This window comes from Taurulus bubalis (genome assembly GCF_910589615.1).
Source record: "Taurulus bubalis genome assembly, chromosome: 1".
Taxonomy (NCBI): Eukaryota; Metazoa; Chordata; class Actinopteri; order Perciformes; family Cottidae; genus Taurulus; species Taurulus bubalis.
The window spans coordinates 5965621-5993090 of record NC_136589.1 but is presented as its reverse complement, the minus strand read 5'-3'; the positions used below and the strand labels follow the sequence as shown (position 1 = coordinate 5993090).

The 27470-nt window shown below is 43.4% G+C and overlaps 1 protein-coding gene across 1 annotated transcript; it reads right to left on the bottom strand.

Moving 5' to 3' along the window:
• Window positions 1-507: 507 nt before the first annotated feature.
• Window positions 508-25495, bottom strand: LOC306737355 (fibroblast growth factor receptor-like 1; the record flags this gene model as incomplete). Its single annotated transcript, XM_079219077.1, has 6 exons — window positions 508-2004; window positions 2680-3033; window positions 3756-4040; window positions 4235-4321; window positions 9904-10176; window positions 25411-25495. 6 exons carry the CDS (start codon window positions 25493-25495, stop codon window positions 1562-1564), a joined length of 1527 nt encoding a protein of 508 aa, XP_079075203.1. The 3' UTR covers window positions 508-1561.
• Window positions 25496-27470: the final 1975 nt, after the last annotated feature.

The window sequence follows — 27470 nt, the reverse complement described above, 5'->3', positions numbered from 1 at the left end:
GAAAGGAAATCCTACCTAGATTGGAGTTGAATGAGGTGGTAGTGCGGACCGGGGGGGAGGCGTAAGGGGTCGAGTCACTTAAATGGGGAAAAGATGCTGGTCCCTCGGTGTAGTCTTGCAGGGGCCATCACTCATCTGAGAGAGACTGCGCTTGTGTCTGTATCTATTCAGTCTTTCATCCCAGCAACTTCGTCCCTCTGCTGGCTGCCCTCTGCGTCACCCGCAGACACTTCAACTGGCTCACAAAGGAAGCTGGCCTGCCTGTACACAGCCCTTTATGTTTTAGGACAGGTAACCGCCACTGAATTTAGGATTATTATAGACTTGGGGCATACATGTTATACATGGGGTTTTGATATGATGAATTGCTTGCAAAGGATAACATCTTTTTTTTACGTTTAACATTGAACACAAGCATTAATCTTCATGAGGCATGTGACTAATTAGTTTCATTTAATCAAACTACCAAACCATCAAACTTTTTATGAGTTTAGTTTTTGAGCTTTGAACAAAATACATCATACAAGATTGTCAAATATAACCAATTCCATACAGAAATACCATAAATATTGGCATGAACTAAATGTGATTAAAGTACTCAAAATGTACTATACACAACAGAATACTTTAATAACATTACATATATATGTAAAACACCTTACTCTGAAAAATAAAATTGATACATACTTTTAGCAAAATAAATTAAATATCCAAGACTCAATTTGATTATAAATGACTACAGCTTCATACACTGTGGGTTGATAAGGTGGCATCCTCTTCTGGTTTATCTCAACATGCTACTGACTGATAATGAGAACCTACCATGAAGTTAAAATGATTAAGAAGACCAATTCAGTTAACATGGAAACGCAATTCTTCCACCCCTTGCAGTCTCAGGCAAGATTTGAATGCCATTTAAAAAAAAAAAAAAAGTCTACTGTCGGTCACTTTTACCAGAGAACAAAGGTGAGGGATGGAGAACGGTAAAGGATAGTGGTCAGCGTTCCAAACATTATGCATCTTTAACAAACAAAAAGACTACCTGAGTAGGGCACAAAACCAGCCCTTTTGTAAATCTTGAGTACCATTTTCGTTTCATTACCAGGCAGAGCATACTGCGGGATACCCTGCGCCCCAACAGCTGAATAAGTGAAAGGTAAAACCTCACCTCCATTTTCAGCTACACCTCAAGTAGGAAAATGCAAAATCCAGTCGCTGCTCAGACCTTTCAGCTGGCCTGAATAGCTGCGATTAAACTCACACGCGAAAATCTCCTTGTCCTTTTTGTATTAAGTGCACAACAAGGATTAATGGATTTCAGTGGTGTGAGAATCTGACAGGTAAAAAATGAGCACCAAATATGGAAGTTTGGATGTAAAAACACAAGGTGTGTATATTACTGGCCATTACTGCTGTTTTTCTTCATGCACGCTCTCCAGCAATGAGAAGAGTCCATAAAGAATAATGCCGGGTGAATGCCGTTCAGGAGCTGCAACTAAGTCCAGAGCTTATTGTCCCTCCGAGACACTGGAGCAGTTAGTGGGGGATATTTGGCACTGGGCTAACACTGAAAATGAATGTGTTGATGCTGATGTACTTTCCCGTCCACATGGGAGTGAGTGTGTGTGTGAATGTCAGTGTAGATTTTGGGGTAGATTTTCGAGGGGATTGTTGGTCCTCCCTGGGTGAGGAGGAGCTGCTGCTGTGCCAGGTATTCCTCATAGTTCAGGGAGCTCATGCAGTCTTTGTCCGGGCTGGAGGAGCTGGAGGACGGAGCCGCACAACCCCGATCCCGCTCTCGATACGGCAGCCGGTGGGAGCTCTGCAGTACCTGTGCAGCTGCAGCGGGGGCGCTGGGAGGGGGGCAGTGCTTTCTGCTCTGGCAAAACCACAACAGCACTGTGCCAAAGATGAACACTATTCCAGCAGGGATGCCAATGATGACAGGCCAGGGGAGGGAGCTGGAGGTTGGCGAGAACATGGGCATGATGGGAGGCTTTGTGTCTGAGAAAGAAAAGGAGCAAAGAAAAATCAAAAGAGGTTTGCAACTCTTCAGTGTTGCCCTGAATTTGTTTATTGCACAGCTGAAGTGCAATTGGCCTAAAACAAATGATCATTTTTACAATCAATTAATCTGTACCAGCATTTAGTCAATAAAAGGTTTGATCAGTCCAAAACATTTGAACCGAGATGAGCTCCATATTTCCACGACTGAGGAAGACTGGGATTTCTGACAACATTTTTGATTCTTCTTTGTTGACCAATTGATTAATCAACTCATAATTTTGGCTCTTAAGAGATAAAAGCTTCAGCAATATCCTTGAGCTCATGTAAAGAAAGTGTACAACTCAAGCCTTTAAAAAGAGGACCGAATAGCTTGACTTCCTCTTGAATTTGACTGGTTTTCTTTGATTTGGTCAAAAAATATAATAATAATAATAATGTATATAAAACAGGACAACATTGCTTTGTTGGCATCTGTCCTCATCTTTGCTGACATGCATGTCACTTTCATTTCTGTCGTTATTGTGTTAAGTGCACTAATGCAGACTCCTAAGAAAAAAAAGCCACATGCGATATACAAACTGATCGCACAGATCTTTGTCAAAGCTGCTGATTTGTTCCTCTGCAGTATGCTTGTGAGCGGTACACTTTAAACAGACATGGCCCAGGCCTCACCTGGCAGCACAGTGAGGAAGGCGCTGCGGAAGCTGTAGCCCATGGTGTTGGCGCCTAAGCAGATGTACATGCCAGCGTCGTCCTCCTTGGCGCGGGTAATGAGCAGCTTGTTGAGGTAGGAGCCGTCGGGTCGGGACCACACCTCCCCCATGGGCAGCACCACGAATCGGTGGTCTCCCACCTCGATGGTGGAGTTGTAGCGGCTTTCCTCGTTAGACTCCACGCGTTTGAGCCACTGAATGACCGGCTTCACGTCGCTCCTCACTTTGCACTGAAACGACGTGGTGCCTCCGTAGTCCACCGTCGTGTTGACCGGGTGAGTGCCGGTCAAAATGGGCTTGGAGTTCGTCCTCTCTGCATGGACACACAGAGAAAAATTGTCAAGACACACACATACATTTCTTTTCACATGGCAGCCCTTCTGCGGGTAGAAGAGGTCTTAGTTGTCCATTCCGTTATTAGCCTCTGGCTTAGAAGTTATAATTGACAGAGAGGGAGGGATACCACATGTAACACAAGAAGTATGTGTGATTAGTTTCCTCTCTTTCTTTGCTCCTGGTTGTACAGCACACATTTCTCATGGGAGAGAGGGGAGGGGGCAGTGGGTCTGGCAGACAGCTGGGCTTTAATCAGCTCCAGATTGGGTGGAGGGTCCCTGAGTTGAACAGTCCCTCTCTCCATCTTCCCCCCTGTGCAAACACCAGGGCACAAGGCCTCAGTCTCAAGCCTGCTTCCTCAATGTGCTTCTCATATACGTGATTACACAAGCACATTCATCCATGCAGCAAGGATATGAATAAGACCTGCTGATCGCAATCAGACGTCGGGAGTAGGTAGATCAGAGAGGAGATTTCTTTTAAAGGTTACAGTTCTTTCTTGGTCAAATTAGTAACCGCTATTACAGCGATTACGTTGTTTTACTTCCCCGCAGCAATGCACAAATGATGCCAAAAATGATCCACACAAACAGCAGTCATCATTTAAATGAATCACCTCTGCCTCATCTGTTGGCGTTCATATTTCCAGGTGAATGCGTTTGGTATGCGTACAGCTCAGCCTCTCTGTGGGATACTCACGTATGACCTCAACTTTATATGTGGCGTTGATTTCCCCAGCCCGATTGGAGACCTTGCAGGTGTATCTGCCGCTGTGCTCTGGCGTCAGGTTCTTCAGACTCAGAGTCCACTTCTTCTGACGGCCCTCGCCGACCTCCTGCTCCGTCAGCGGCCTGTCGTCCTTCAGCCAGACAATGTCTGGTCGAGGATTTCCACTGGCCGTGCATTTGAGCCGCACTGAGCTGCCGACAGGACGAGCTATCACCCGTTTTCTCATTTTAGCGGGCTGGGTGAAGCGTGGACGCACTATATGGAACATAAGAGGAAACATTTAGGTATTTAACTTTTCAGTGGATACCCGACTTGAGACGAGACAGCAGCATAGGTTGCAAATTGTTTCGATGTGATTCGTAGTAAACAGGATAAACCACGTGAAACCACTGGTATGGTCTGGTAAATCCACCACTGCACCACTGATAGCATGCCAACAGAGCGCTTACCAAGTTTATCTGACAAGCCATCAGTGCCCAGGTCAGACTCGGCTCCATCGGCCGCCCCGGCTCCAGTTTTATCCGAACCCGAGTCATCTGTTAACACAGCAGGACAACAGTTAGTCAACAGCTGATTGCGAAACGAAACAGCCAGGTGTTCTTCTGCAGTGAAGATAAAGGAAATATTGCAACACAGATTAAACTACTAATGTATTATTAACCATTTTCCAGTTTGAATGGCCATATGAAAGGAGGTGTACACTATGATATTGTAGGTATATTGCTCCTTTTAAAGGTAATCGTCAACAGTGTCACCGTCACAGCTCTCAAGGCAGCGACCCAACACCAAACAGGCCCAGCAAAGTGTTCTTGGCTCTATATGAGTACATTTAGCATTTATAGATAGGCTCCACTGAGCGGGGTACATGCTCAGGTCATACTCTGCAGCATTTGGTAGTAATATGATCAGTTTTCATAAGCCCAGTTCCAGGAGACAGCTGTGGAGTTTATGTCATTGGCTGACATCATGCAGCGGAGCTAAGACAGGGCTTAGAGAAAATATAATGAGTGAAACCTAATCGACGGTTTGTGATGCGTATCAACTTTTCGAGTTAAGCATTGATGAATTAACACAGCAGATCGGGTTCCTCGCCAACTTTTGACACTCTGTAAAGAAGAGACATTAGGAAGATGATGATTGAAGAAAGGCTGCTGTTAAATGGTTTTGTATGGTACAACTGAGCTGTCACTTCACATTAGAAAGTAGTCTAAGTCTTTCTTTGGGTTTCTCCAGTTCTGTATCTTTTGTAAAAAAAAATTGAATTTTGAGTTCAGTGCAGCCTTAAGTTTGATTTTTCTAGATGCAGTTGGGCACACTTAATTCCCTCTCAAGGTTTGATTGGGTCAGGTAAAGAGGCCAGATGTGACTTCTAACCCCCTCGTTCTGCCTCCCTCCGAGTCCCCCCGAAACCCTCAAAGCTCTCTCGGGTTCTCTGGGTACAAACCCTCCTTTGTTTGTCCCCTGCAGCACCAAGCCCAGCCATGATGTCATGGTTATTTGAAGGGGTTTAACTGGCCAACTATAATAACCCATTCCTTTAAAAAACAGCCTCTACTGGAAGAAATATTTCTCTGTTGCTCACTTGGGCTCTCCACATTCCTCCCGGTTCCTGAACCTCCCAATCCAAACAGAACACAGTCCCACACTGCCGGGGTTTTCTTTTTGACTTTTTTCCCTCCTGAATCTATTTCCTCTCTACTTTTAGGCGATTTTAGGGAACAATGGCACCCTTTATATAGCTGTTCTGTTAAAGCTATCCCTTGCCACTATTGTCTTTACACAATATTAGCTCACTACATTGCAGACAGGGGCGAGGTAGGACCGTCATATAATAATTCAAAAATAAAATAATCAATAAATGAGGAATGACTGAGAGGCCCATTCTTGTGTAAGTAACTAAAAGCTGCAATTTATTATGGAATCAGTGATGAAACAAAAACCCTTGTACTTTATGCACAGTGTGAAATCCAAGGTTCGTTACGCAAAGGGAAATTCAATCATGCTTATGCAAGTACAAGTATCACATTATTTAAAATTAAATCACCGACGTTCCACACAACTTCAATCCATTCACGGTCTCGCTACAGTGTTTGGTGTCTGACGCCATCCCCTCCCTCTTCATTCATAAATCCAGCCACAGGAAGCAGGTCACTACACTCTCTCTGTTGGCCAGGGCCAGCTGAATCCCAGGAAAAGGCCTGATGATTTGAGGTCACAATGAGCTCCAGATGTTGTTGGGGACATTATAATGTCCAGGGAAAGATGTGCGCAGTGGCCTTGCATCACACTCAGGAAATCTCCAAACAGCTACCACACGTGATCAGTCACACACGGGGCAGTTTATCCAGCAGTTGGCCTGACAACGTCTCCAGAGAAGAGCGAAATGAAAAATGTGCTGCGAGAGCCAAACATCTCTATGTAGAAAAAAATTGCACCGCCAGCCCTGTAATATATTAGCTGTGCAGACATAAACATTAAAATCCAACGCTGTGAATGTTAATATGACAATCCCATGTTAATACTAATATGAAGCCCGCTGAAGACTGAGCAGCTGAGGACACAGAGGTTGCTGCATGCATCGGTCTGTCCTGGTGGGGGTGCTGGGAGGTGATGGGGCCAGTTGTCAAGAGACCACCCCAAACAGGGCCCAAACAGCCAGCTGGAGGGATTGAGGAGGCGCCATGTTGCACTGACTGACCAGATTCTTCAGATAGCTCAGGGGAGGACAGGCTGTCCGCTGGCAGATGGGAGGAGGAATATCTCTCCAGCTGAAGTGGAACCCCCTCCTCCTCCTCCTCCTCCTCCTCCTCCTTCTCCTCCTCCTCCTGACGTCACCCTGCAAAACCCCTCACTCTCCTCGTCCCAAGCCGTCGTCGTCTCTTTATCTTACTGTCTTTCTTCTGCTTGGCTTCTCTGCTGGGTCCCAGGCGATGTTTAAAAAGTTATGCTCTCCACGTTGGGCCTTGAACTTGAACTAGCTGCCAAGATTTCGCTGACCCTTCTCCCCCGATCGGCAACTATTACCGACTGCAGTTGCTTCTCTTATTTTGTACTCTGTGGTCCAAAACAAATAATAAACTGACATGATGGATACTGTATGTGGAGCTATGCCGGGAGTTACCCCTCATTTACAGTATTTTAAATAAATAATCTCTGATCTTTGTGAGCCTCCCAGCAGATCATTACAGTTAACTGCATGCAAGTAAATGCAAATGGTTACGATTAGGTGATTCAATGTTAATGGAAAGTGTTGCTCATGATAATTGCAGACTATTTGGTTGTATTAAGCTGAGCTCGACATTTCGACATTGAGGCCCCCTGATCTTTGTGGCCAAAAGGCACCTGGAATGCAATGCAGCCCTGATGGAACAATTACCTATAAAAACAAACGCAGTGCTGATGGTCTGCCAGTGCCTAATGGGATGATGGACAAGAGAGCAGAAAGAGGGGGGGGGAGATGCAGACTAGCTAAGGTTGATCTGTCATGCACTCTCCACCACCAGAGGACAACTAGGAAACTAGGAAAAGGAACAAACCAGATCAGGATTAAGAGTCCGGCCAGGAAGTCTCTAGGTAACGCCATAAAGGGCAAAAACACTGATAACATTCTCATGGAAATATGCTTCCAAGAAAGACTTATGATCGTACTTCCAGCGGTATTTTTTTCTAGCGTAATAACCGAGTGGGAGCAACGCACACAGTCAGGTTGAACTAATCTCCTGGAGATCCCTTCCAGCTTCATTACATCAGTCTTAAACTGTCTTCAGTCTTACTCAGTTGGACTGCAGCAGAAGCCAAACCAGACAAATGATCTGTCACATAAACAAACACGCCACAGGGAAAAATGGTTATCTATCACAGAGATTAATTGGCTGATTTTGTGTGTGTGTGTGTGTGCGTGTGTGTGTGTGTGTAGGTGGCTTTAATTTATCAAAATCAGCATTAAATCTCTCACGCTTTAAATCAATATTTAATCCAAAACAAATTAATGTATAATAATAATATATGTACACTATTTTTAAAAAAAAACTGTATTTGAAAAAAGAAGATCTCAGTAGCCAGGGAATTTCTGGAGATCCTTTTTCCCTTGTTTGCTGAAAAAGTACAAATGTATATTCCTCTGTTTTAAATTAAATTAAAGATTACATTGTAAAACAGTGTTAAAGTCTTTGCAATTTTATCTAAACCATCTTTTTCAGAATCTAAACTACAACAACAATCTTTCAAGTTGACCTTTTATAGATTTTTAGGTATTATTTCATCTCTATAAAAGTTGAGACAAAGGCAAAGTAACTTCTTGGAGGCGGCCTTGTTTTATTTTTTCATTTAAAGTTACAGGTCAACAGAAGCACAGCATAAATTAGGTCTTCATTTCTGAACAGGCCAAAATGTTGCTTAATAACAACAATAACAGAAAGTGTGATAGCGTCCCGTGCTCGTCATGAACAGACCTTTTAATGCTACGGTTCCTGACCGAATGATCCACATCTACACATTGTCTTGTACTCACCGTCTGACATTTCAACTCCTTTCAGTGCTTGAACTTCAACTGAATCTTCAACTGCTCCTCACACTTTCACTTCAACTTCATTCAGTGCCTACACTTGAACTGAAACTCTTCTTTAAGCACTTCCATGTTAATTCTACTCATTTCAGTATTTGTATTTTGACTGCAACTTCGTCTACAACTATGTCAGCACTTTAGCTATTTCAAACTTTGAATCTTCAACAATGAACTAGTTCATTCAATTTATTTTCTCCATCATGTCTTGTAATGATGTCTAATCTTGCGACCACAAAGTGACGCTGGTTTTTAAATTTCTCTTCACATTGGCTCCACTCCCCACTTGAAATAATCTACATTTACTTTCTGCAGTGAAAAAACATCAAATAACATCAACCGACTGCATCAAATCCAAATGCATGATTGTGACAGTATTCCATCAACAGAGCCTTAAAATAAACTTAAAATGGCAAGTTGGTTGTTATGCATCACATGATTGATTCTGAATGTGTTGCACAGAGATGTGTTTAGTGTATATATAAAAAACTCAGAATGCCTTTTAAGTGCAATGTAGACACAGACAGCCACGTCTGACTTTGATACTTTATAGCTCAACTGTAGCATGAACCTTGACATTATAGCTGGCACCGTGCCTTCATCTCCAACCTTTCATTTCAGCACAATCAGCTGACACCCTCTCTTTGAACTCACTGGCAACTTCCTATTGAGGGGGACCCGAAAATAAACTTTGGTCCAGACTATTCCCAACTCATGAGCATGCTTTACTACAAAAAGCCCTGCTTTCTGACGTGCTCGGTGTTTTCCACATCTGCCTGATTACGGCTCTTCTTCTGAAGCCTGGCTGTCACAATACCAGGCTGCAGCTCCTCTTGAGAGAAAAAGAGAGAGAGAGAGCACAGACTCTGGCCCTAATTAGGCATCTTAGAGTAATTAGACTAAACACAGCCTTCACGCTCCACTCCGCTCATTCATCATGCTCTGCTCCAGCACAGAGGAAATGCATTGTATGCATATGCACAAACGAGTAGCACACTGGGTCAAACTGTGGCTAAATCCTCCAGGCCCCATTCAAGAGCTGAGTCTGAAGACAAACCAACACTATTACACTGAATCTGTGTCCTACTGCGGAGCTGCAGACCTCCTGCCTCCACAGAGAGTAGCCTAAGGAAAAGGAAGAGCTTGAGATCCAATGAGTCACAGAGGATGAAGTAGTATGAAACAATATCCCGTGCCGCTGTTGACTTTGGGCAGGGAGAGGTAGGGGCTTTGACACATACAATGGATGAGAGGATCTACCACTAAACCTCCATAAATCCACTTGTTTTAGACCTCGACCTCTCTGAGGGATGCTGTCTTTTAACATTTGAACTGTTGTGAGATTTTTTTACTGCAGGAAAGTCAAGATGATGCGATCTGATCGTACAAATCAGGGGAGTGACTCACGGCCGTGGTTACCAGACTGGTGACTTCATGTTTCCCAGATGCTGAACAAGAGTGACACATCAACCCGAGACGATCTCATCTCAGGGACCTGCAGAGCAACCGGTTTTACAAACTCTCTAATGCGATACACACAAGTCCATCTGCACTCACCAATGACGATGAGGGTATAGTTGATGTTGACGCTACCAAAGCCGTTGGTGGCTTTGCAGATGTAGGTCCCCGTGTCATCTGCCTCCACCTCCTTGATCTTCAGGCCCATGCGGAGGATACGGAAACGGATCCAGCCGCTGTGGATGTTGCGCCCATCTTTGGTCCACATGATGAGGGGCGGAGGGTCTCCCTCCACTGGACACGGCAGCTTAATGGCGCTCCCAAGCCGGGCCATCTGTCTGTGAGCAACCTTCTCAGACACCCTTGGAGGTCCTGAGGATACACAAACACAAAAAAGATGTAAAACTTTAGTATGGTTTCACAAAAGGGAAACATCTTATTTAATCTTCAGCAATGACATTGAAAATGGGTTTCTGAGGCCAATAGCAACATATTTTCACATTATAGTGGCAACAAAAATATTTAAGTATGCAGTAATTCCCCAAAATGTTATTCATGAATGCATCATCTAGATCTGTGATTCACAGCGTTTTTTGACCTATGACCCTTTTAAACAATGCAATGTCTACTTGTATACCTCTTCAGTGACCAGTTCATTCAAAGGGTGATTTTTCGCCTTTTTTTTTTTTGGTACAATTTGCAGAAATCCACAAAAAATATAAAGAAGCACAACAAATTCTAAAGAAAAAGATTTGTTGCAGAAATATGTTCTTTCAAAATCCTCTCCAGAAACTCTCCATTCAGTAGCTGTTCTGCAGCTTTATTCTAAACTTTTAAGTCAACATGGACAAGTTGTCCTTAAAACTGTTCATTGATAGAAATAGAAATGTGAACATCTATGCACATTTCAAAAGCTTCAGGACAGCTGCTCTATATGCCTCCTGGCAAAATAGTTTAACGAGAGCTGTTTTCAAGATCAAGACTCATTTTGAATCACTATTTTTTTTCTTGTTTCCCCAATTTGGGAACTACTGATCGAGACCACGTTAAAGTCTCTTGAAAGGCACCGAACTTTTGACTTGTTCACCTATTAAGTGGGAGGTAAAAAAATGGGGGTGTTAACATCAGCCATGCCATTGAAAAATAAAATTAAAAAAAATGTTGAGAACAAAAACACAAGCAGGAGGCTGTCATAAGTCAGAGAGGAGCCTTCTTCATATCCAACAATTACAAAATAAATTAGAAAATTGAATGGGTTTCCTTAACAAAGTGACAAAGAAGTGTGCAGCTTAGCTAAAGTATTGTATTGGACTGAGCAAATTAAATAAAGTTTGCTGATTTCCCTCGACTAGAAACCGCTTTAAAAACCACTTGGATGTGGGCAGATAAAATGAGACAGAGGTAATTTGTCATCTTTTTTGTCTGATTACCAAGAAACGTTGAAACCAGATTGTTATAATTGGGCAAGCTCAGTCGTCCACTGCCTGCACAGAGAGGGTAAAGTGCTCTGGCTCTGGTTTTGCGTGCAAGAGATCAAAGCGATGAGAGAGGGGCGGGTCACAGTGAGACGGACAGCAGCCTGTTCTCCCCGCTCTTAATTGGCTCAGGTCTGCTCCCTCAGATCTGGTGAAGTGGAGCGGGCCGAAACACCCTGTGATGGTGTTAGGAGGCCTGCGCCGCTGCTCGCACAGCACCCGGCGTACAACTAACCCCCCACCAAAACCTAAACAAACCCTGAATTACTGAACAGACTGAACACTGAAGAGAAACTGGAGATTGGGGGGAGTGGAAGAGGGGAAGGAAATGCAACCAAACCCTATAGCTGCAAAAGCCCTCAAAAGTACACAGTCTGTGCCTCAGAACAAATGGCCGGTCTGGTAGCAGTAAAAACAAAGAGGAGGGAAAGTACACATGGCCTCTCATACACACACACACACACACATTCCTCTGGTGCATTTCACACATATGGTAAACAAGAAGATCATTATACTGATGGGGCTACGGTGGGGGAAGGTGACACAGGTAACTCCATCTGGCTGTTTTATTCATCACATTGCAGACAGATGTATCTGAGCTCCAGGTACAACATCTGGACTGCTGCGTTGGTGACCTTCGCTGCTTAAAAAAACAGGACTTACTCATATTAAGAAAAAGTCATGGACCAAACCAAAGTGGGAAAAAGTGACACTTATGAGCGTGAAACCAATGAAACCCTCCTTTCTTTCTTTTTTCTATGTCTTTTTTCAACCATGCATACACACACACACACACACACACACACACACAAACTCAGAGGTTTCCTTCCTCTCTGTGGACGGCCTTTCCTGGTCCACTGCATGCACAGGAAATTGGAAGTGTCATTGTTTATGTCTGTGGAGAAAACGCAACCACTGTTTTGCTTTTGGTTGTTGTCAGCTGGCACATATCTCGTTCCTCTGCTACCAAGAGAGCAGAACAGAGCGGCTCACTGTTCAGTTTCTGACTGTACAGACTCTGCTTTAGGCACACAAACAGGTCACAGCGTTGGCTTGAGGCTGCTGGAGCTCATTTGGACTGAATTGATCCTAAAACACTGAATTGCCTTGTAAAAACATAAATACATGTGTGCCTAATCTTTAACAAATATGCTTCAGTTATCTCTTCTGGCTTGTGGTCCTGCAAGCTACTCAGCCACGTGCTCCTTCTGGAATTACGGAGGGGACTGGAAAAGGCCTGATTTATGTCAAAGGTTTAACTGAAGCGAAATGTCAAAACACATTGACCCAGCATGGGCACGGTTTCTGTCAAACTAAACATTCTGAAAACTAGAAGGACATTTCTTGAGTTATATTCTTTTTGAGAAAATAAAAAGAGACAGCGAAACATCTGAATCCTCTTTCCCATTTGCTAAAATATACAACGGTACACTTCAAAGCCCGTAGTGTTGTTTGTAGGACATTTGACACTTATTGTACACTCAACCCCTGTCTTATAGCACAGATATGTCTTTAAATGTCTTTTTAAGCTTCTTTAAACTAAGTTTTTTCTTCTTCATTTATCTGATCATATGGCTTTATGTTGGAGGTGCAGGAAAACTTTGTCACTAAATATTCTTTTTCATTTTGCCTTTTTACTATTATTGATCATTTGAAGCAATAGTTTGACATTTTGGGGAAAAGGCTTCTTTGCTTTCTTAATAATGAGTTAGATGAGAAGATAGATTCCACTCTCATCAAAATATTAGAGTTATCTCGTAACTATCTCAGAAAAAAAACAAAAACAATCCCCAAAACAACAAAGGAAGAAAAGCATATTTCCAATAACTATTCCTTTAATTGGAATACAAGTCTATGTGATCTTGAACTTGGGTTATTCAGGATGTCTCAAGGAAAACTTGAATGTTGCTCTAAGTGCAAGGAATGTGCAACAAATGATTTCCTCCCTCCATCTCCGCTCTTCTAAAAACCTTTTGAAGTCCTTTTGAAAAACAAGGCTTGAAGAGGTGCTGAAATCAAGGACATCGTCTGAATAGCTTAATAAGTATTTGTGCTGTGTGCATGACCACCATCCTTTCTTCAATAGTGACTCTCCTCCTCCACCTCCTCCATCTCAAGGACAGATTCTTTTAACCTTGGAGTTGAAAGCTCGGAAAACTACCTCACAGAGGCCCTCTGTAACAAAATGTTTTGCCTTATCTGCTTTATTGAAACATGGCTGCAATTTTCTCTGCTGTTTTTACTTCAATCTTCTGAGGCTCTCTGGTGGTTACTGAACTAAGCATTATGATCCTCTACTGAGGCTGTGATGAATGGGAATCTACACGATTTATGACAAACTGGTGAACGTTTCAGAGCATTTTACTCAAACTGTTCGAATTGTTAGCTGCTCTGTAAAGGGAAAATGATACACATGACCATATTGGTACGGCGGCCCTTATTATAGCCGAGCTTCATGTGTGAATGGGATCTTTCATAGTGCAGGAAGAGGAGGAGGAGGCCTGCCGACTCTCAGAATTAGCTCTGTTTTTCTTTGCTCAATTTGGTGATGGATTATTTTAAGAGAAAGGGGCACATTCAATAGGAGGTTCTCACATTCTTGTGATTCAGACTAAATATAGCCATTTTTTTTACAAAACCTTGTGAGCGGGTTAATGATCTGTTGATCTGACGTGCAGGCCTCCGTGAATGGAAATATGTTAGGAAGAAGGAATAAAAAATTAAAAAAAACAGACTACAAAGGTTGCCAGACATGAGCAATGTTCAGATGTGCTGGCACCTCTCTCCTCATTTATTTTCTTTTTTACAAAACACCTGTGGATTTGTAATAGTGTGTACATGCATTTTTCTTCCCATACAAAGTGCTTTGGTCTTTCTAGTCATTGCAAACATGTCAATAAAGAGTTGGCTTGGCTGCTGACAGCCGCTCCAATAGCGAACACCTGGAACTTAACCAACCGCAATGAGAGCAACTTGATAATGCACGCAACACCAGCCGCCCAATACGCCACATAGTTGTTCAAACAACACAGTAAACAGCTTCAAATAAAAAGGATTTGGTCCTTAATCTTCAGCCAACTGCAATAATTTCTCGTGCATCAAAAGGCTTTAGCACACTGCCAGACTGTAGTGATTCTCTACTTAGATAAACACTGATTCCAGTGAATGCGTCTTCAATATGCAGTATTTACATAAAGGATAAGAGGAAGAGAAACAGATAGAAGCTGGAGAATGCTTCCTCCTACTCAGCAGCACCGTGTTAGCTCAGCAGACCGTACAAGAACAGACAGACCTCGAACATAAGAGAGGACGTTTAATGGAGCCTGTGCTTCCAGGGAAATACTCTATCATGCATCTTAAGACCTCAGGAGCACTTAAACAATACAATCAACTAAATGGATGGAAAATAAGAAAGTAAAGTTTCAGGAACACGGGAGGGAAGTTAAAGGAAATGCCCAAAAAGCTACATGAAAGCGAGAAACCAAATCCAGAGTCAGTGGCTTTTCTTGAGACTGGAGGGGTTGGGTGAAGAGGAAAGGTGAGGTAGACTCTGCAGCTCGGGGAGTGTGTGAAAGGCCAGAGCTTCTGTTCAGAGCCTGCTGCTGCGCTATACATTTCACAAGCAGAGATAAAAATCGGCATAAAACAGTGGGAGAGAAAGAAAGTGGGGAGAACCACCTTGGCAAATCAAGAAAGGAGGCGAGGTGAGGGATGGAGGGGAGGAGGCGGCAGTGACAGGGTGAGAGGGGACAGGGTTTGTGGAGTGGCGGTGGAGGCCGTTCTGACAGCAGCGGGGTAGCCAAGGGTGAAGAATGGCGTCTTTTCTTACCCGTCCAGACGTCCTGCCCAGCAGCGTCACCCAGTGTGGTAATCAATACCTGTTATTTTCCCCTCTCGGCTTTCCAATCAATAGATAAGAGCAAGGTAAGACCAGCAAGGACAATGGCTCTTTCTTCGGCACCATCTGATGTGGGCTGAATAGCAACTGCTTCGGTGGTGGGAATGGTACAGGAGGAGCTATTGGGTGACATGAGGGAAGAGAGAAACTGCAGGAGGGGGTGGAATATAAAGAAAGAGGTAAAGAGAATGAGATGCTCCAGTCGATATCTGCTTGTTTGCAGTGAATCTGCTTCCTCCACTAATGGCCCCGGAACAACAGGCTCCTGCCGACCCCCTCATCAAAAGAACAGGAAAGGAACAGAGAAATTAGTCCAGCGTCATAAAGCTTCTGGAAACATCTCCATCACGCGGCCTTCCCTTAGCAGGCCCTACTGTGGAGCCTTTGAACTCTAAGCTGCTATATTTCATTAGACTCGACTGGATTCTCCCGGCCTGCCTTTGTCAGAGAAAAGCAGCATGTGTCTTTGTAGGCTCCTTGCTACTGTCATCTGCAGCTCTACCCTAAATAAATCACCAAAATATGTGTTTGTTTGTCAAACAACAAACTGGAGACATATTGGTATTTTTCCATTCATACAGATGTGATCCACCTCCCCTGAAACAATCCTCTGCTCTCAATATGAAACCATTATGGACTTTTTAGGAAATATAACATTAACCTTCAGGTAAAAGCAAATGCCATGAATGTAGTCAATGCCGTTATTGTTTAGGTCATCACTTACTCACTAAATTGACGAGACACATAAGTATGCAGGTGGCTTACAGCTCACCATTTCCTGTGACAAATCCTCCGTTTTATGACTTATTGATTCGACTTGATTATATAAAAAGACCTTTTCATTCAGGACTTCCCATAAGGGACTACATCGTTTTCCATACTTCCACAAGCCTGGAAAAGTAAGGAGTTCTTCTGGAAAATCCTTAACTTGAATTAATAGAGGCCTTTCATATAATGTTTTTGGAGTGGATCTGAGTTGCTGTGGAACAGTTTATAGCCTGCTTTTCCAATTTGTTTTACCTGATCTACCACTGGACATAGAGTTTGGTATATTCTTATGAGAGTGGTCAGTGTCTATGGTTATATTATTAATAATACATTTTAAGAGTCTTCTGAGACATGCCAAAAAAAATAGCCAATATTGTCTATATTGGGGAAAAGTTTGGTTCATTCTTCTCTTTTCATTTGTGTTGTTGTTTTCTAAAATGGCTTTTTAAAAAGGGTACGGTTGCCAATATCTTTCTTATTGTCGACAAAAAAAGAAACCCCAGACTGAATTAATGCTGCAAAAATATTGTCTGTACAGCCAAAGTTGTCTAAAAGTGATTAAAAATATATTAAAGAGCCAAACAGTTGCCCTGGGTGACATGCTCCTTCATTATCATGGAGATGGACACTGTAGTTTAGTTTGAGTCAATCCCACATACACCATCCTGCCATAAGCATAATCATTATCCCATCAAAGGTGTAGCAGCAGTTGTTTAGCAAAACATGTTTACTCAAGTTTGAAGAACATTTGCTAAAATGTACAGTAAATTTACAATAAGGAACCACACGAAAAATACTCAGTATGTCAGAAAGTATTGAGGGATGGACCACGAGTGCTTGTTGGCTTTCGTCTTTTCATGGGATTTGTTGACAATACCAAAAATATAGACTAATGCCAACCTTATTATCTAAAGTTTTTAATGGAGGGAATGGTCAATACAAGAGCACGGGTTTTATTATATTCTATTACAACTAAAATACTAAATACTTTGTATTTAACTGGTCAAATATCCTGAAGTAACTGTCGACCGACTATGAGAAGTTGCCAATCATAAAATATCAATACAAGACTACAAAAGGCCAATCAATTACTCGGATTCTGTGGGAATGGTGAATGCAATAATATTCTTTGTGAATGCACTAACAAACTAATTCAGTGGCATAACTTTTTATGCAAATGTGAGTCAGTCGCTGGTCTTGCCCCATCATAAAGAGCGCACAGTGAGCGGCACTCTCGTCGCTTTATCTCACTCCATTAGGCTAAGGCCCGGTGCACACACAGGGGCTGAGTGTGTGCTTAGGGCCACTTATCAGGGAAGAGGCAGCAGGAGGGAGGCTGGGAAGGCAGAGAAAGGCCGGATAGAGTGACAGACAGAGACAGAGAAAGAGGGGTGAGAGGAGGCGAGAGGAAGACAATCAAGACAAGAAGAGAAAAGCAGGGTGAGGGTTAAACAGAGGACGGTTGATTTAGAGAGTTGCAGGGAGCAGAGGCTAAGATGGCAGAGCGGCCTCCTTTAACACACAGCTCATAAGGAGAGGAGGGCTGCATGGGGGAGTGAGGAGGGATTAGGTGGGCCCAGGCGGCAGTAACCAGGAATCCCAACAATCTCACACCCCACTCCCTGGCCCGGGCTCAGCCTCAGCCACATGACAGACTCAAACAGGCCTCTCTCTCCAGTACAGAGCAGGGTACCAACGGAGCACCTGTTTACCACTGTCTGCCTCATACGTTTGGAGATGGGCCGACCACTTGGCACTGAAAGGGACATTGTGTGAACGCTAACACATGTTTGGCTGCTCTAGACCGCCTGCGTATTGTCTCTTATTCCCTCTCACAAACACACACAGAAATGAATGTTTCCAAAGGGCCAAGATTCAAGAGTAAAGCCCAAACTTTAGATTAGTATTTCATCATACTCTTTCCTCCCAGAGCAGCTTACCAACATCTTCCTGAGGGGCCGTGAGAGTAGCAGAGTAGAGTAGGAAAAAAACATTATTTTCACTTATCCAGCGGTTTCCAATCTGTGGTTAGGGATCCTCAAATGATATAAATCGATACATAGGACAGTCTTTTTTTCTCAAATTTGTTAATCCTCCAAATAATATAATTTGAGAAGGAAAACTCCCTTTTTGGTGGACACAATTACACACAACTGTCACAAGGAGAGACGGTCAAACAGTTTGGGAACCACTGTTTTACCAATTCAGACATGAGTGAAACGGCGCTGATATGATACCCAAGTTTCAGACTCTTCTACAATGAAACAACAAGAACTCTGATTATGTTGCTTCATGGCCTCCATCAGTCAACAGTGAGGTGCATCCTGCCACTCCCTGCATGCCTCCTCCTCCTTCAACCCTCCTGCATTCCATAGTGGGAACAAACTAACTACCCGACCTGCGTTTTGCTCGATGTGTACGGTTGACACAGTCGGAGTCCAGTCTGGAAGTGCTGAATGAGATGCAGATGTCCTATTAAGTCGAGCCACTGTCGCTCTGCGTTGGTCTGATGTTCTACCGACTGGCCGAGAAGCACAGAGGCTGTAAACAGGACTGTTTCGAGCCAGACATGCTGTCACCAGCAGACCAGTGTGTGTCTCTCTATGCGTGTTGTGGTCACATCTGTGTGATGATCATGATGATGATGATGATGATGATGGCCGAGCCTGGCACTGAGTGCCCCTCAATATAGGAACCCGAAACCAGCGTACAGTCTGAGGATCAGCCAATCTCCATGACACTGGGAAGCGATTTACACCAGCGCCTTTGTCAACAAGGTCTTTTCACGAGAGGGCCATTGACAGACTGCGATGTAGCAGGAGTGTTTGGGCAGAATGGAGCGATTCAGAACGGAGCAGGAGGGAGGGAGAGGAGTGGGTGAGGGAAATAGAAAGGCGGGTGAGACAGAGACGAGACAGAGCGGGGAGAAGGGGGGAGAGGCAAGGCGAGACAGACGGACGGGGTGGAGGAACTGGCAAAGCTCTCACTGACAGCAATGGGGCCTCTTGACAATCCAGGAATATTGTCTGAAATCAATCTGTCACCGTGGAGCTGTTGAGCCTGTCATTGCGCTGTGGTACTCGCCCTTTCAAAGTGACAATTTGTTCAGTGCTTTCCCAGTTCACCTTACGACTCAGCTGCACAAAGGTCACTGACCTCTAGCCATCTCATCTATACGTCTGCCAGTCCGACTGTCTCTCTCTTTGTTCATCAACTGTCCACACTGAGCTATCCCATCCTTTTACCAAGGTGACCTACACAGGAACAGGCGCCTGATGACCAGAATACATGTCCTGTGGCAAGGACTTCATCGCATCCCTTTATCAAATGTTGAAATACTTTACAGAAGAAGTGAAACATTTGACCAGAAAGAAAAGTCAGAGGATCGCCACATTTCATGAAAATCCATCAAATAGATGTTGAGGTATTTCGGTCTTGACCAAAGTGGAACCGACTGACAAACACACAGAAAAGTCGAGTTTTACCAGCATGGCTAAAAAAAAAAAAAAAAGAACAGTCAGTTCAGCTAATATTGAATCTAGACACAGAATAACTATGAATGGCGCAAGCCAAGCCTCTAACTCAAAGTACATTCAGGCTGGGGGCTGATCCAAGATCCAAACTCACATCCCTGTACATGAGGAAATCAAATCAGTTTCACTGCAGGGTGCAGAATTCCAGTCTGGGATAGCAGTAGCTCTGCTATAAAATATGACATATTATACTCCTTGCTTCTGAAATGATTTTTCCTCCCATGTCCCATTCCAGTCTTCAAGTCAAAGCCGGGACATATTTTTCCATTCATTACAGAAGTCCCTCTCACCTCCAATGTTGAGAGAGACTGTTGCTGCTGGAAATGGGTGCAAGTAAATTCCATCATGACAGCCTATCTGCTCACAAGGAAAACTCCTATTCTGACGTACTGTGACAGGCGATCGCCCGGGCCAGACTCTTTATAGCCACAATCAATGGGGACAATGCACAAAGAATTCCCGAGGTCGCTCAAAAGAATTGCTAATGAAAAACAAAGTGGAAGTGAAAAAGCCACAAAGCCATGTGGGGTCTCATTGAAGCTCATCGGAGGTGAACTGAAAGAGGGGGATCGAGGAAGGAAGGGTGGCCGAAACTGGAAGGAGGGTCCGGGGGTGTGTGTGTCGAAGGCACCGGCGGACTCATTCAGAGCTCGTTATCCCAGCCGTCCCCTGGCTCGGCTTTCTTCAGGCTCAGCCAGCCATCGCTGTTGCCACCACCATAACTTTCAATCAATCTTTTAACTGCAGAATGGCAGGGTTTGTGTGTGTGTGTGTGTGTTAGTGAGGTTAGTTTGTCAGAACAACAAGTGATTTCTAATGAAGCCCCCGGGGACAGGAGACAGACATCCTTTTGACGCAGTTTCTAATATTAGATTATAAAGAGGACCAACACCGAACTGCTTTAAAAAATCTTCAACAGAGGGAAAAGAATAAAAGAATTGATGGCACAGAGGAGTAAACAAAAAAAAGTCAGGAAGCTTATCATCAAGTTATGTACAACAGGTACTTCCTGGCTGCCAGATTTGGTATTCTGATAAGTCAGTATGAGGCCACAGCAGCACTGATTCAAGCAAGCTGTGGCAAGTACAGCAAACAAGCACATACAGTAAGATGTGGCAGATAATATTTCTGCAGTTTAAATCACTCTTTTATTCACTAACATCACAGTGACAATTGTTGAGAAGTCCAGACCTGCTCAGTCCAAGCAACATTCCAGGGCCACCTTCACATAAATACAGATACAAATACCTATAGATGTGTTTTCCTAACATAACAAAAGGTTGTCATGGGACATGCTTTGTAGTTTGTATGCAAGGTTGCTCAACACCAAGGAGAAGACAGAAGATACAACAGGGAGTACAGACATGGAGAAACAGGGGGGAGAAAGAAAAGTGGGAGAAAAGTTTTGATTTCTACACCATCTGCCTGCAGCTGCACGCACTGTCACGGTCCACATCATAAATCTACAAGTTCAAATCTACAGGAAAACCGAATCGACGTCTCCTGTTGAACGGTGAAAGAGGAGAGCAATTGGAATCTCATCATTTCACTTCCTAAAGTGACTGAGTGAACAGCTGTGAAGCACAAAACGGTGAGGAGGTCGGAGAAGGAGGAGGAGGAGGCGGGCGTCTCTCTCCGCGACTTGGCTCCTCAAAAGAAAAAGAGAAAACAGAGCGGGACTAGAGGAATGAAGAAGGGTTAGAGAGAGGGGTTGAGCAAGACAAACACTTCCTGTGTAAATGTTATTGTAGGGTCACTTGTAAGGGTCCAGCGAGGCGGACCCTCACCCTCACCCCCACCTACAGTCACTCAGTCCACTCTCTCTCCGGCAAAGGGTGTAACACAGCAGCCTGTGGAGTCCAAACAGTGTCCAGTATCATCAGATGCTTATTTAACACCAAACAGCTGTCAATTAACACAAATCTGTTATTCATACGTCTGGTAAATCCTGCAAGTCAGACCAGGGGAGCGCATAAAGTTGATTATCATCTGAATGGTGACAGCCTGGCACCTCCGTGTGCACTTTGTGAGCAGCTCCATGGGTTTTGGGAAGGTTAACAGGAGCAAAAGGAATTCTATTTAACTGAACCCAAATCCACTCAGCCAGCAGGAAGAGTGTGTGTGGTCTTAAAACACTTCCACAGCCAACTGCCCAACAAACTAATGAGCATTGTACACACACAGACCTTCCTATGGATTTTCTTTAAAAAGAAATTTAACAAAAAAAGGAATATTCTCCTCATGTGCATTGAAGCATTAGCATACAGCTGAAAATTACAAACACTTAAAGCGGACAATGCCTTGTTGAAATTCCACATGAATGCTAATTGAAGTGGTCATTAAAGCCAGTCAATGAGGGGAGTGTTGCTCACAGGGATTATATGACCCCTTCTAAAGTAAACACCAACTGACCTCCATTATGACTACTTATCACAGCTACAGCCCTTTCCTTTCTTTACCCTTGGAGGGGTGAAGTCTGACACATTCCTCTCAACGAATGTTTCCTCCTGAACCGACAGAGCCAGCAGTGTATGCTGATAGATGGGGAACACGGATTGTTAGTATGGTGGTGGTAACATGATTTCCGTGGTAGAAACAGAGGGATCAGAGCAGCAGGAATATTAGTTCCACCTGGTTTAGAGGAGAAAGAGGTTGAGCGGGAATAGTTGTTGGTTTACCTCTGAGGTTTTCCAAATCGCTCTGTGCTCCTTGGATGTCTCATTATCGTGATTTTTCTCAGGGTAATTTCAGCCTGCTTAATAACACACACATATATTCAGATGCACGAAAGCAGCGCTCATTCACTCTCGTAACTTCTTCACACGCACCTCTAAATGGCAGCGCCTCAGTAAAAAGACTCCCCCGTCTACTGTGAGTTCTACTAGATTGCAAACAAGTCCGGTCCACAGGGATGAGGAGTGTTTAAAGTTAATTACTGCTGCTCTGTCCAACCTGGGGGACCGCTGCACATAATAATCCATCCATTGTTCTCCACAAATGGACCCAGACTCAGCAAATAGGGGGTACAGAGAGCTGAGAAAGGCTGGGTGAGAGTAAAGGTCAGCTCATGCCTTGTTTTAACGACAGCGCATTAACTTAACTTACTTCCTTCGACTTTACACTGGTAGCAAATGGGTAAGTACGTTTTTTAAATGGGTGGAAATGCAAAGAGAAGAAGAAGGGAGACATGTGTCAAGAAGGGTGGAGGGCAGTGACTGGTTTGGAAAGCAGAACATTTGAGGTGATGCGTTGAACAGCTGCAAAGATTACAGTAGAAGACGAGAGCTGTTTGACTTCCCTTGAGTTTGTTGTGTGGGCTGAAAAACTAAACGCAACATTAAACTGATTCTTATTTCTAATACCTCAATGGGGCATTAAAGTGCTAGCTGGGCAAGGATTCTAAAAAAAACAACCACAAAAACATGCTACACAGCAGCACATCCAAGCTCACAACCACAAGCCCCCAGTCTCCCCAGCTTGGCCCTCGAGCCAAAACACCACTGTTGCATCTTCTTACTATTCAGGAGCTATTTAGACTTTGGGGCATTTGGTTACTGAGAAACTAGCCTCATTACCGTTAAAGGAAATGGAAAACTGTCTGGGAGCCAAATAGCCTTGTGATTTTAAAAGCCCTTGGCATACAATTTATCTCATAGTACCTTCTTGTGATGAAACCATGAGGTAACTCTGCTATAAAATGTACATTTTCCAACAAGGTTGCAGAGCAGTTTGCAAGCTCTTAACTTCACCAGGCGGCTCCAGAGGTGAAGAAAACATGTGCGGTTTTGAAAATAGGAAATAAAACAGAGTCACATCCATGCACAAAAAGGCACGACTGTATTTGTTGCCTGTTTCTAATTAAAAACACATCTAAACAGTACCATTCAGTGTGTGTGTGTGTGTGAGTGTGAGAATGGATAGCTAGTTTTTGTGCATAACAGAGACACCTGGTGCCTCTCTGTTTCTCCCAGGGTTAATTTCTGCAGATCCATATGTCCGGGCTGCTGCATTCCTCAGTGAGTGGAGCCCAGTGGTCCCCGGGCCTGTCACCACATTAGAGGCTCTGCTGGGACACATCACTGAGCACCTCCTCCAGCTGCTGGGGGTGGCAGAGCACCAGAGGGGGGAGGAAAGAAGGCGTTGGGATGTAGGAAGTGCGGGGGTTCCTAGGGAGGTCTTAAGAAATAATTCTTGCTTGGCTAGTCGCAAAGTCGTAGCGGTGGAGAGAGGGAGGGTCTGTATGTGTGTGTGGGCAGGGGGTCCGGGGTCAGATGTCGCCTGATGACTGACAGCAACAGGCTTAAAATCGTTCACCCAAACGTACCGTCTTCTGGTGTGCCGCTTGAAATGTTTAGATAAAAGCAGTAAAGTAACACTTCTTATGTGTTTTTACTGCTTTACACATAAGTCAAAGGGGTCCTGGCCTTTAAAATGTAATTTACATTTGTCAAAGATGTCATCATACATTGTTAAATTTTACAGGAACAGTTTTACAGCTTTTCTGGCCTTAGCTGCACTGTAACAGCACAAGTTTTGAGTCAAATCCCACCGACTGTATTTCACAGGTTGTCAGAGTCAAGCTGTTGCCTTTGGACTGTAACACAGAACTCACTGTTTCACTGCTGGAGCTGCTGCTGCGGGGAGAACTGCGAACGATTTACTCTTCACAGATAGTCAGGAATCTCTCAAATCTCCTCAGTTCCAACTACATATCTCTTGATGTATCAATCTGTCTGTGCATCTGCAATCACTTTGAGAGAAATCATGAAAAATAGGCTGGACAATATTTCCTTTTGTCTGCCATTATATCAGTTCGACCTCCATTCTTCACCATCCATTTGTATTCTTCTTTGAGTTTCTCCTTCCCATTCTGTTAATCTGTAAACATACAAAATTGCGTGTCTAATCTTATTTAGCCTTCACGTCATGTTTACTTTTGGGTTAGTCGCGCCGTGAAGGCACGACTGCCACGCTGTGAATAAGGCATTGTCTGCAGACCAACAGATCTAATCTCCCCTTCTCAACCGCCGCCAACCCCCCCCCCCGCCCCTCAACCTTGAGCCCTGATATCTACATACAGGTATTATACCCATCAGACGCCTCTTGAATTCACTTCCATGGTGAGCTGGAGAGAAAAGAGAGCGCAATAGAGTCCGCTTGTTTTGCCAGTGCGTGGTCTTCAGGGGAAATGTGTCTGGATTTCAGATTAAAGGGAAGTTTTGCCTCGTGCTGCTGGATTGCATCAGGCATGGTTCAGTAGCCAGAGATGGTGGATGAAATCCTATAAATTGTCTTGACAGTTATTCATGACATGTTGACAACCTCACTGTAAGTTGTCCTTATAAAGAAAAGTATTGATACTGCATGGCAAAATAAACAGTGCAGTGAATTGTGGTCAGACTGAGGTCTCCCACTCTCCACTCGCTGCTTCGGTCAAGAACACGCACATGCATGCACACGCACACGCACACACACACACACACACACACGGGAGAGCTGGACTCTCACACTGACTTGTGTTCGTTCACCCTGGGAAGCTGATGTATGATGTTTGTTTGGTTTAGCTGTAGTGAATGTGTGTGTACACACTCTCTCTCTCACACACACACACACACATACACACACACACACACACACACTCGGCCATGACTGAAACACACACAAGCTGGAGGTAGGGGCTGGCCTGCCCTCTCTCATTCGCCTGCCCGGTGTTGATTTTGGGCCCTATTGAGAGATTTTTTTTTACTTCTTAGTTTTCCGTCTCCTACTTCTCGATGTGAAAAAGTTAAGAGCCAACTGAGAATTTCCTCCTGCTCACATGAAACCAGCTAGTAAACTTGAGTTATAATGTGCTATGAATCTGGTGTTACTTCCCGGTTTTAATCACGCAATATTAGAAGGTGAGAAGGTACATTTATGAAAAAACTCTTACCTCTTGCGCAGTCAGTTAGTAAAACCGCCTCAAAGATGAACAGCACGATCTTCAGGATGCCCATACTGTCCAAAGACAACTTCATGTCCCCTAAATCTGAGAAACACTTAATCACTGACACAGCCACATGGAGGATAATATGCACATACCCTATCAGAGGATTTAGAGAAATAATATTTGCTGTTTAAGCCAATTTCACATAATAATGTAAAAAATACTTTCTTAAATGAAATATAACATCACTAGACAAAAGTAACAGCAATGATTTAATAGATAGATTTAATAGATGAAATACATACAAAAACATAATTAAAATGCATAGACCTACAAATGCCTTATAAATAGACCGCTGTACCAATGTCTCCACAGCTGGGACTGTAGCGAGGACTAAACTTTATGTTAGATAAAACCAAGATGATTTCATTTTCAGAGTCATAAAATCGACAGATAAATGTATACATAAGATGTCTTAAAACACTTTGAAAAGTTGTAACTCCTGCAGCCACAAACTGGCACTGGATATCAATCTTCATATCACTAAAATACTTGTTTCTGGCTGGACAAAGTGCTTTATGGAGTTGAAATCAGTGGTTCTGAAACTAGACTGCATTTACACTTTAGGGTCTAAAAAGAACCCCAAATGAACAGATTTTAAAGTAAATATATTAAAAAAAATAAAGAAGTTCTTTAAATTTCACGACAATACAATAAATCTATCACATAATGTGTGAGAGAGATTATTATGTCAGACACTCATTTTTGGGGTCTGTCTGGGGCTTTACATTAGGGTCCACGTACTAAGGCCCTTGCAAGAAGTTCTGGTGAATGTAATATTCCCCTTATATGTCGTCTAAATATTTAAATAACCTAGCTTATCGTTTATCTTTGCTCATCGTAAAATATCACTGATGCTCCTCACTTGTAAGCATGCAAATAAATAGGAACATTATGGGGGAAAGGGGGGGAAGGGACAGTATAAATGTGTCGAAAACATACCTGGATATTCAATGAATGAAGTCAACGCTGTGTCAGCCTCTTGACAGAGATGTTTTTAGCTGAAGTCCGTGTTGAGCCCATGAATCAAAAGTGACAGTAGTCGACTCTTCACCGACCTCTAAGTGACCAGCGCGCGCTTGTATTCGAGATAAAATAACGGATTCAAAAGCGGAATAAAACCGGATGCTTCCATAAATCACAACAAAAGTCCCATATGCTAATACAAAAAAAAAAAAAAAAAGTAACGGCAGCCTCCTCTCTGTGTGTAGTCTGCTCCACCAAGTGACTTTTCCAGTGCGCACAGAGCGGAGACTTGTTGCCCGTCCCAGCGCTGCAGCTGCGGACCAATCACAGGCCGCAGAGGCCGGTCACGTGTCTCTCAGCCACACCAGCCTCTTCATCACCAGCCGTTATCGTCACCGCTGGAAGTTTAATGTACGGGAAAAGAGATAACAGCTGGAGAGATTACAGGAGGATACTACACGGTCCGTGTACGTTTTTATTGTTTGTTTTATTGTTTAGTTGAAAAAAAAGAAATTACAAAAATACCATGGTTTTTTTTCGTATTCTGTTTAAAACCCCAAACTGAAAAGTAAAGCCGTTTTTTCCGTCTGAATCACAAAAAGAAAATATGAGAGGATCAAACTTCAATAGCGAGCCGATTTTGTTTTTTGCAAATCCTTCTTTTGATTTCTTTGGAAGAGAGACGCAGCAGCGCAAGTGACCGGAAATACGAGTCTTTCAAAAATAAAGGCTATGGCAATAAAAGGATTGTAAGCAAGACATTTTTTAAGTCTATGATGTAAACACATATCAAGGTAACATTGGAAGAAAAATAAATGAATCAATATAAATGAATTCCCCTGGGTCGATGGGAGTATGTTAGCAACCGTAGTTGACTACCGGCGGTTTAATGTATCCATGTACACAGCAATAATCAATCAATCGATTTTTTTTGTCTGTCAAAATAAAAGCCAAGGTAATAAAATGATAGGCAAGTAATATAGTTTAATCAAAGTCATTTTTGTGAGCAGAGTTGTTGCCGTTGTCACTCATATTTATTT